The sequence below is a fragment of the Schistosoma mansoni genome, chromosome 1 (assembly GCF_000237925.1).
Source record: "Schistosoma mansoni strain Puerto Rico chromosome 1, complete genome".
NCBI classification, from domain to species: domain Eukaryota; kingdom Metazoa; phylum Platyhelminthes; class Trematoda; order Strigeidida; family Schistosomatidae; genus Schistosoma; species Schistosoma mansoni.
In genome coordinates, this window is record NC_031495.1 from 4,642,914 (window position 1) to 4,655,041 (window position 12,128).

The 12,128-nt window shown below is 37.3% G+C and overlaps 1 protein-coding gene across 1 annotated transcript; it reads right to left on the minus strand.

Annotated features, from left to right (window-relative positions):
- Nucleotides 1-4,476: 4,476 nt before the first annotated feature.
- On the minus strand, nt 4,477-9,607 carry Smp_068990 (serine/threonine kinase; the record flags this gene model as incomplete). Its single annotated transcript, XM_018793041.1, has 2 exons — nt 4,477-4,509; nt 5,690-9,607. The coding sequence occupies 2 exons, from the start codon at nt 9,605-9,607 to the stop codon at nt 4,477-4,479; spliced, it is 3,951 nt and encodes a 1,316-aa protein (XP_018647594.1).
- Nucleotides 9,608-12,128: the final 2,521 nt, after the last annotated feature.

The window sequence follows — 12,128 nt, forward strand, 5'->3', positions numbered from 1 at the left end:
AATCAGCACATATGCGAACAGTCCCATTTGCCTTTCTCACAACTACTATGGGAGCAGCCCACGGTGAATAATTTACTGGCTGAATGACACCCAGTGTTTCCAACCTGTCAAGTTCCTGGTCAACGACTGACAGAGCAGCATAAGGTACTGGTCGTTTTGGTCTGAAGACAGGTTTTGCATTTTGCTTTAACGACAAGAAAACTTTGGTGAACTTACAACAGCCCAGTTTGTTTTGGAATACATCTGCATGTTTTTGTCGAAGATGATTTACATGGGATGTGGTCGACATTTTAGAGGAATAAGATGCATGAGATTTTGAGATATTACGACAGCATACTTTGTTTGACGAATTTGATGGGGAAACATTTTGTGAACATGTTACATCGGAGTTATTTGATTCAGCATCATTATGAGAACACATCAAATCGGAGGTATTTGATTTGACATCATTATGAGAACACATTAAATCGGAGGAATTCGATTCAGAAATATTACGAGAACATGTTACATCGGAAGCATTTAGTTCATAAACATCAGGGGAACATAACACAACTGAGGCATTTGATTCAGAAATATCATGAGAATTTTGGATAGAATTAGAGCAAGGATTATGAGAACATACTTCATTTAATAAACTATTTAAGACATCAATCTTCTCAATCCAGTCCAATCCCAATAGATCTAAATCATGCCGATTTGTTAGATAACAAACATCAGTAAATTTATGTCCCTTGAATTGCACGTTGCAGGTGACTTCTCCAGTTAGCTTCACTATGTCGCCTGAAGCATTTCGAGCAACATGCTCTGTTGGTCGGATGCGTGGGCACCCTAGCTTACTCCATGTGTTTTTGGAGATCAGTGTAATGTCGGAAGCAGTGTCCAACTGAAGACGAATAGGTTTTTCATTTACTAATAAGTTCACGTACTTCCGTTTACTTTGAAATCCCACTTTAAAAGTTGCAAATGTGCTTTTGACTTGACTCTGTAGCTGTCGCTTCACATTTATGCCACGATGTTTGGACTGACGTTTATCTGAGGAGCAGTAACCTTCTTTATGACCAATGCGATGACATTGGCGGCATTTGTGGCTCTTAAATGGGCATAACTTCACAAAGTGCCATGATCCGCAAAACCAACATGGTGATGGTGGTTTACCAGAAGGTTTCTGTGTGTTCGCCGTCTTTTGTTTGGAAGGTTTGGAAGATCTGCATGCATTTATTGAAGCAAGATTGGAAGTCTTTGCATTTTGCTGTACCATCGTGGTATCATGTTTAAGATTTAACAACCGTTGACACTCGGTTGTGACCATTTGCAGGGTCATGTTAGGCTCCTGCTCAATGCGTGATAGAATTCTGGTACGTATATCCATGTCTTCCGGATTCTTTAATCCACAGATAAAAATCAGACATTTAAATTGATCTGCTGTAATTTCATTTATTCTAAAACGTTCGCATTCTTTATTTACATGTCCAGCGTATGTAAGATAATCATCAGATAAGGATTTAGATATTTGAAAACACTGATAACGGATGCTGAATAATGAGGATTGTTCACCAAAAATTTTAGATAAAATCTGAACTGTCTCATTGAATGATAAATCTCGTGGATTTTGTGGTAAAATGAAATTCACATATTTGTTATATTCAAGTGTTCCGAGTCTTCTCAAGAGTAGGCGAACTTTGGCTGCATCATCAAGATTTGAGCATTCAACACGAAATGTGTCTTCAAAGCGACGAAACCAGGAATCGAAAATAATACCAGAATCGGGATCATAATTGAATTCACAAATGGAATTTACGATGCTGTCATATTTATCTGACTGAGAATTTGATGATGAATGAAATGAGAGCTTCTGCATCAATGCATCTAAAAGCTTCATTTGGTTTGCATCATTCTGAGCTTGCTGGATTTGTAGGATAGTTTTAAGGTCGTCCAAAGAAACAGACATTTTGATTTGAATCAATCTTTTTTTTTAAAAAAAATCTCCGTCGCCACTTTTGTTACGTCCTTGAATCTGTCTACCCACTTAGTGCCAGTATAATGTAGATTAAGACCTTGACACGATAGACTGACTGGCTTAACCTTGAGGCTAATATGCGTGAGTTCGAAATAGGGGTAGAGAGACGAAAACTATTCTGTCCCTGATTGGCTGGCAAGCACGAGAGAGAGAGAGAAGACAAAGACAGCTGGAACACTAATCACTTTATTCCAACCCCGATCTAGCACTCGAATTCCCAATTCGATTAGGATGAAAAGTTACACGAATAAATAGATGACTAAGGTGACCACAACGTACAATAATTAGAAAAATACAGTTATGTCCAAAACTGGGGAATTATAGTAGAAAATAGGGTACAAAAGATTACGTCTAAATGACAATAGCTTTAGAACAGAAAATACTATGGCAATGAATTATACATCAAACGAAAGCTTATGATCTGTAGAATAGGCTAGGGGCAAAAGTAAATGTTACAGTTTTACAAGCTTTGAATTAAATGAATTAACGTCCCCAAAAATAGCTTCCGTAATTTGTTCAGGCTTCTTGTTTTGCGGTTCACATCATGGAACCGTTTCCTTTCAAATTTTCGCTTTATAATAATGACTTCGCAAGTAAATCTATGATACTATGGAATAATTTGTCCGTGAAATAAGATCACTACCATTATCCGTCGACTGCGTTGATGATTACCTTTCTTCTTATTTCACCTGGGAAGTGCTTACACTAGTAACTATATCCCATCCCATTGGTTGGAATCTAAGAACATTAAAAGTCTGATCATTGCTAATGTAGTAGACGCTACTCACAAGATTATTTATAAGTAGAATGTAGCGGAACGTGACCTCGAAGTTGTCAGAGTCGTCACACGAAGTGATGAGTTTCAGTACATCGGAAGTACGGCGTGGGCCGAACAGTCGATAACCAGGCAAGAAGAAAGTTTGAACTGCAGATCACACAGCGAGATGTAAATGGACGATCGGTTATGCATACGCATTATGTAAACTCAGTAATTTTTACTGAAAAGTCCCATTACTAACTATAATGTTCTACACTATAACTGCGCACACTTTTAAAACTTCCTTCCTAATAGATATTTTACACTTACACTATCCTCAGTTAGTTTAGTCAGTTTAAGTAATATCTACACAAATTAGGCCATAAAACAACCTAGTAGATGTATAACGTCAGACTTGTCACAGTAATTTTCGCTGCTTTTGGAAAACCTTGATTCCAAACCAATGATGCACATGGGCTGGCTCCAGGATCCTGAAGAAATAAATGGCGTATGAATCAATCGTTGGTCACCGGCTACCATGGGAATGCATCTCCTCACGATGCTCCACTGCCTTGTGGATCAGACCTTTAGGTCAAAGGCTCCAGGCGCGGCCCCCTAAGGAAACCACCTGCTTCAGTTTGGGCACCTGCGCAGTATCACAGCCCTCAAACAAATCAAATGAGATTTGTGTGGCGCATATATATATATGGTGTCCCCTTGTACCAATATTTATGTGTTTGAATAAATAAATATCTTTTCTGCAGTCTGTAGCTACCCTGGAAACACTTTCTCACATAAACAATTAATTCACAGAAATGACATTCTAGCTGTTAGCGGGAGATAGATTGGCCAAAGCACATTCCGTGTACGATTGTGTTGCCGCACACTGATTGGCTATTGCTTATTCAATCAGCACTAGTCAATACTTGGAGAAGACCCTAGAATATTCTCATGTAAAAACTATAAATATACTAACGTCTCCCTTATTGTGCTTCTTACTTCCATCTACCCTTGTTCTTCAGAATATAATTTCTTCCCTATTCAACTATGTTCTGATTTAGAGACTTGTCTAATGAATTGGTATCCAAGAATACTAAGCAATAAGAATAGCTGGGTTGTAACAATAGAAATTATAACACTAGCTTATCGACTAAGAAAATAACGATCCCCCAATTGCTGATTTAACGAACCATATCTTTCCAGAGAATTTAGTGCTATACCATTGTCTTTTACATGCAATACAACATTCTCTATTAATTCGCCATTATTTCCTATTTTTTAAACAATCAAAGTAATTTTTACATATAGTTGAAATCATGAGTCAATTGAAGCTAGACCACCATGGAAAACCTGGAAGCACTGCTTTAAGGCAGTTTCGTTATATTGTGGGACTCCTCAACAGTGTGCATCCACGATCCCGCATCGGGAGATTCCAACCCACGACCTATCAATCTCGCGCACGAGCGCTCAACCACTGGACCACTGAGCTGGCCGTCATCCAATGGTGTTAATGTCTAACTTCAACCAATCCACGAAATTGAGCAACCATTTCACCAATGTTTTCAGTGACTTAATCAAAGTAATTAACTGCTAATCAATCAATCGAGATCATATTTAAAACCGATATCTGGTAACAAACAAATAAAATCAACATTAAAACAAAATTATCATCATAAATCAAATGAATTAATATTCATATGAATTAAATAAAGAGACATACACTTTGGAAAATAAGCTAAAAAAGAAAAAAAAGAAGACACGAGTAACCGGGATATAATAGACATAGAGATAGGCAAATATTTACAGAATGAGAGTAATATATAGCAACCAAAGAAAAACACAGTGTTGATGACAAACAACAACAATAATACTAAGAAAGAAGAAATTAAAGGAAAACATAATAATTTAATCATGAAAACAAAAACTGAACAATATCCATGATGTATGTATGTGCATGTATGTATCTATTTACAAATAATGACGAGAAATAGAAGGGAGGAAATGAAAACAAATAAAAAAAATGACAGAATAGGGGGGGAGTATTTTTAACAGTATGCAGAACATTATAAGAGGCATAATTGAATGTTTTATTATTATTATTGTTGTTGTCAGTTACAAGAATATAATACATGATCCACACACACACACACGCACACATGGATCCATCCCACAATATACACTACTTATGTAAGAATAAAAATTTTGAAAAATAAAAGTAAGATTTTTAAAAAAAATCTTTTTTTTCTTTTTTTTACATTCATCTACACTGGTTCATTAAAATAAAAAAAAAAAATGAAATTATGATCTATTTAATAAGATTTAAAAAAAGGTATAATCAAAATAGTCAGTTTTTTTTGTTGTTGTCAAGTTATCTGATTAATGTAAGCAAGAGTAAACAATATACGACTAGCTGAGTAGTAGCTGGGTGGTGGTGGTGGTGGAGGAGGCAAGAGAATGATCTTAGTGATATAAACACTAATCAATAATAATAATAAGGAGGATAACATTTCTAATGTTTGGGTAAGGTTACCGTAGTCAACAAAAAGAACGACAGACTAGATATATATAGAAAGAACAAAACTGAGAGTATATATATATATATATATATATATATATATATATATATATATAATTGAACGCGTACAAGAAAGTGAAACAAAGCAGAACTATGTACTGAAATAAATACCATAAAATACCTCATTTTTGGTGATTATGAATGGGTAAGAGAGGAAGAAGAGACAAAATAAGAAGAGAGAAAAGATAGTGGTAATTTAGATAAATGATTTTAAAAGCTGACAGAAAATCATTGATATAAAATATATGTATATATGTACGTATGTAAATAATGGAAGACAAAATTGCAGTTATTATCACGAAACTGAGCAACATGCTAATCTAGCTCTATGTTTACTTACTGTAAACGATGATACTTGTTTATGATTTGGCGTATTTGATTTATGTGTCCATTGGTTAACTGATTCATTTGACAATTCAGAATAATTAGTGATATTATTATTATCATTGTTATTATGGGTTTCTGGATTCATATTTTCAACTATACTACAACGATGATCAGGAAGACAGCTGATATTCGATCTTTTTAAAGATTCTCGTCCTGAGGACAAATGTGTAGGACATTTAAATGAAGTTGTAGATTGACTAATAGATTTACAAGACCCATTCCGATGGTTATGAGTAAAGAGGCTGCCGACTCTTACAGGTGAACTATGCTCAAGAGAAATAGAGGGAAAATTATTATCATTCGATTCTAAAACAGGATTCACTGAACAAACAACTTCTGTGTTTGAAATACCACTTATACTAGTTTTTTGAGATGAACCTGTAACAAGAAAATCATGATTTAAACAACTATTCATAGAATCTTTAATCATATTAGAATTCTGCAAAATATTGTTTTTTGTAGAAGCTTTTAATATGGATTCAGATGGATGAAGTAAATTTCGATTATAAAATGGGAGTCTTTGTGAATCTTCTAAAGGAAAATCTTCTTTTAGTTGATTGTTGATGGGGAAATTTTCTGATATAGCAGTGAGGCTACGTACAGATGTTGAGGTACTAGCTCGACTAGAATTATATTCACAACTGTTAACTCCAGCAATCGAATTAGTAAATCTACGGTTATATTGACATTGCAATTCAAATGTTCCTCGTATAATATCGATCATGTAGCGTGAATCTCTCAAACTTGTTGCGAGAGAGCTAAGTGAAAAATTGGATGTAGTACATTGTGAACTGCCACCATTTTGTAAAGCATCGTTTCGCTGAGCACTTATGTTGGGTAACTGACTAATGGTTGAAGTTGACTCCGATTCAGCCAAAGTTGCGAATCCACCACGGGTCATATTAGATGTCGCAAAAAGAGTTGAACTTGTATGCATATTTGACGATTCAGACTTTCTTCGTTGATTCAAACCAAATAACAGATTAGATGTCCTAAAAGTAGGAGTTTCTCCAGAGCGTCCCACTTCGTCATCTTCTTCACGTATCGGAGTGCAATGTTCTCGAACTGTATTTGAACCACCTAACTGAGAGTTACTTTCAAGTGATAAAGTAGTCAGTCCAATATTATTCGATTGCATATAAGTTAAATGCGGCTGTTCAGATGTTTCACACAATATAGGTGCGGAACTACACCAACTAGCAGTTTTACGAGAATTGCTAAGAGTGCGATGCGGAGATCTAGTAGAACCCCTTTTATTCACTCCAGAAATTGAAGGTAAAATACTGCGATGGTTATTCCTAATGACATCACTTAGTTCTGTAACTGTATCCAAACACTTAGTCCCATTTTGCATGTAAGATTCATCTGAAGGCTCTTCTGGAGAAAAGGAGTGGTCCAAGTTAGAGGGCAAATGACTGATGTCATGCTGTTCTAGAAATGAGGTATCTGAGTCTGAACGACTGGGTAACGTAACACCTGAACCTGGATAATACAATCCTGAGACTGCTAACAATAAACCTGGAGGTCCACTGCATCTTCGATCGGGATTAATCCCTTTGTTTAAAATATATGGGCCTTGGCTGTTATTTGAATAAAGAACCTTTCTTCTATTAATGGCGCCTATTTGTGGCTCAACAGGAGATGAACAAAATGATGGGCGACGCTGATCACTCATTAAACTCATGTTGAGAATAGCATTCCAACTCCCGATGCTTGCTGGACGAGACGACGATGCAGGTGTATTCAAAAACCTTCGTGTCCACGCTGGACTGTGAGCTCCAGAATATGTTTGTTGGGTTGAAGTCGTGTAAAAACTTGTAGGTCTTAGGCCAATCAACTGATCGTCGACATATTTAATACTACGGTACAAATTATACGAACTACGCAAAGATCGAATTCCTAAACTATCTTCAGCTGTGGTATAGACAGCCGGGTTTTGCATAAAACATTCTGCTAATTTCTTTCTGCGTTTATCCACATAGAGGGAATTATTAGTTTCGACTGAGGTATGACTGTTCCAATCTTCTTCAGCAATATGTTTCAGAAGCTGCGGACTGCTCTTCACTGTAGTAAGTGGACGGTGCGATATAAGTCCTCGTCTATAGGTATTCTTTCTCCGAGTTTCCACAGGTGGAAGCGAACGAGTGGTGGATGTAATTCGATTCAAGGAATTTGCGAAACCCATTGTATTTGCATTCCAAGGACTAAGAGGAACATCTGACTCAGCACTATCAGATGCTCCAATAGCAGAACCACTTGTTCTAGAACAAGGACGAGTTAAAACTACAGTTCCATGTACATTTGATGTGAATTCTGAATCGGACATGCTTAATACATGATTAACCATATGATCAGTTAAAAGTTCAGAACGAACACATGCCAAACCAGCAACAGTAGCAAGTTCTTCTTCCTCTTCTTCCAGCATTGCCTCTTCGGACGTATCAGCGAAACAGGGGTGTAAGGCATCTGAATCATTGACCATTTTCACTGACTCATTTATACCTGTAATGTACCTGTCGAATGAAGTAGATGCTATTGGAGACCCTTTACTTTCTTCCTCTTCTTCTTCATCTTCTAAAATCATACTGAAACGCCTGACACGATCCTCTACATTTGACGAGCCTAAAGAATTTAAAATGCGTGAAGTTGGCGTTGGAGTACTTGAACCCATCACACTATTTACCAAAGATTTAGGATTGATATTGTTTTCAACATTCTGCATTTGTTTTGCATTTTCAGATAGTCCAAACACACAGTTGATACATTTTTGTTGTTCTTGTTTTCGTTTTTCATTTAATTGAGACTGGCTTGCTAACCGTTTATATTCTTCTATGTAGTTACGTTTCAGTTTGCGCTCCGCAAGTAAATAATATGTAGCAGCTATGTGGTTGTATTCATTACGATCTAAAGTAGACTGTATTTCTTCAACAGACGCCAGTTCACCCTCAGCCATTTTGGATAAAATCTCCATATGATCTTCAAATGAAAGGTGTTCACGAGATATCAAAGGGACAGAAAACAACTCAATAGGCAAGTCATTACCATCTAGCTTTAGCCAGTCATCTTGTAGGATATCATCAAGATGAGCACGCTTTTGTGGATCACGTATTAGTAAACGAGAAATAAGTCGCTTACAGTCTGGTGATAAATGTGAAGGCATAGAATAATCACAATCCATGATCTTCGTTAACGTTTCACTATCATTTGTTTCTTGAAAGGGCAAATTTCCGCTGACAAGCATATACAATATCACACCTAAGGACCAAATATCCACTTTTGGGGCATCGTATGAGTCACCAAGCAATATCTCCGGAGCTGAGTAAGCCAACGAGCCGCAAGCTGTGTCTAAATTGGTGCCAGGAATAAACTTATTACTGAACCCAAAATCTGTTAACTTAACCAAACCCAGTTTCTCGAAAAAAACTACATTTTCTGGTTTTAGATCTCGATGAACCACTCTTAACTTGTGGCAATAAGCAATAGCAGTTACTATTTGGCGAAAATAACGTTTTGCAACTTTTTCACTTAGACCATTGCCATGACTTGTTATATAATCATATAGGTCTCCTCCATCACCTAACTCAAGGACGAGGTATAGTTTGGTTGGCGTGTCAATAACTTCATATAATCTAACCACATTTGGATGCTGAACAAGTTTCATGCACACAACTTCCTGAAATAAATGATCGCGTGAAACATTGTCTAGTTTGGTCTTGTCGATTACTTTCACTGCAACTTTCTCACCAGTAAATACATGGCGTGCTTGTTTTACAACAGCATAATGTCCTCGTCCAATTGTATGTTGTAGGTCATATAAACCGGCAATTTTCGTATCGATTTCAGGGTTAAAAAAGAAAGGTTTGTCACACATCTAGAGAAAGAATAAAAATCATAGATTTCGCATAACTAAGAAAAACGCACTATGAGCAAAAAGAAATGGTGTTATCCAGAAATTAATGGACGGTTATTTCGATACCGCTTGAAATTTCCCAGCTTTATGTACTCTCCATATTATAGTGACAAAAATTTGCGGCGTTGAAGTTTAATGGTGAACTTTGTACTATTATAATTAGGTTCTAATCTGCTGATTACCGATTTTTAGATTGCCAGCTTGCGATGTTGCACGACTAATATGAACTAGACAATTTTCTTTACTCAGAACTAGATGAGTTTCACGAATTAAAGGTTATATCTAAGATCCTCAGGATATTCATCTTGAGACAAGATGCGAATGAGCAATTAATTGCTAACCACTTTAAACTTTATACGACTTGTAAATGAAGAACAAGCTTGTAAACTTGTTTTTGAGGTACACGCTTCCGCCTAAAAACTGGCAATAGTCAACTGTACAGTGTGAATTAGGTGGGAGAAAGGTTTGAACTCTTGATAGAATTTTCAAAAACAAAGTAACTAAACAACTTAGTCACTATCTAAGACCATTCCTAAGTAGCATCTTAAATACTTAATCGGATATAAACTTAGAGAGCAGTAATTTCATCTGACAGTTAAAGTCCTTTGATGAAGCACACTTGAATGCCAAATGGCAGGCCTTTTAAATTCTAGAACTGGAATTAAGCCAGGTTGACACCAATGGATAATACTGACGCCGACCGTTTTCTTCTCTGGATCCAGTACTCAAGCAGTGGTTGTGAAGTTATTTTCCATGGACGAGCTGCTTGTCGCTAAATAGATAAACACTTGATTTTTCAATACTGTCAGTCAGTCAGCTACAACGTAGAACCAGGCACATATATGCATCGGTCCAAGTTGCCATACCTCGTTAGCACAACAAGATCAACACCGAATTTATAGAAGTAGTTAATTTAGTGGTGATAATATATAAAAGATAGGTTGTATATAAGGATGATACTCCCTCTTCTCTGCTTTGTCTTGTTGATTTCTCTTGCTGCAATGTCACAAGCGTTCAGTACTTTAACCTATGAATACTAGGCTCCTGGGTTGTATATGACTGACTAGTTCAGTCAGTCAGTCAGCTACAACGTAGGACCAGGCACACTTATGCATCGGTCCAAGTTGCCATACCTCGTTAGCACAACAAGATCAACACCGAATTCATAGAAATAGTTAATTTAGTGGTGGTAGTATATAAAGAAAGGTTGTATATAAGGATATAGTATAGGAAGGAAGTTATGAAGCAATTTTAATCTAAAGGTTTAAGGGAAGATAAAGAGTGTAAACACCTACGCCATTGTGATCGATTCTGAGCCGTGTCACACAGTCTCCAACCATTGGTTACGATAGTCACGCGGACCCCAACCAGGTAGTCTGCATCTGCCAGCATGGCTCAGACTAGAAGTTAGTGACTTCAAGCATTGATGCCCCTAACTCTCTTCCAAGCATCCCCTACACTAGTCAGCATTGCGCGTCGTGGTAATCGGTGTTCAGGAATACGTAACACGTGGCCCAACCATCTCAGTTGATGAAGATTCATGACTTCATCAACTGATTTACCATCATCATTCCCTAATACCCTGTGTCTAACCTCACTGTTACTTACCTGGTGATCCCAGCAGATGCGAGCAATATTTCTAAGACATCTGTGGTCAAATACTAGTAACTTACGAGTATCTTCTACTCTTAATGGCCATGTTTCACAGCCGTAAAGTAGAGCAGAGCGAACTGCTGCGCAGTATACTCGTCCCTTAATTGATAGACGGATATCTCGTCTTCGCCATAGGTGACGTAAGTTGGCAAGAGCCGAACGAGCTTTCTGAATCCGTGCTGAGATTTCGTCAGACACCAATTCATTAGAGCTGATCAGACTTCCAAGATAAGTGAAGTTATCGACGCGTTCGACTACTTCACTTCCTATCCTTAGTTCAGGTGTTGACGTAAGCCAGTCCTGGAGTAACAATTTACATTTAGATGGGGAGAAACGCATCCCAAACATCCTGGCATTATTACTCAGTTCTAACAGAAGACTCTGCATTTTATCAGCGTCATCACAAAACAGGACTATGTCATCTGCGTATTCTAAGTCGATAAGTGGACCTCCTGGTAGGAGATCAACTCCTGAAAATTCAGTCGACGAGTGTTATTTCCAGCAATATGTTTATAATGAAGTTAAACAAAAATGGGGATAGTGGACAGCCTTGACGGACACCACTTGAGGTTGTAAAATCATATGACAGTTCGCCATAACCTCTCGCTCGACTGGTAGTGTTCGAGTAAAGAGCCTTCACAAGGTTTATGTAGTTCTGAGGTACACTTTTCAATGACAGACACTGTCACAGAACCTCTCGGTCTACAAAGTCAAATGCTGCTTTCAAGTCAAGAAAAATTATCATTGTCGGACACCGACAAACATGTCTGTGCTCTAAAACCTGACGAATAGTGAATATGTGGTCGATACAGCCACGACCAGGTCTGAA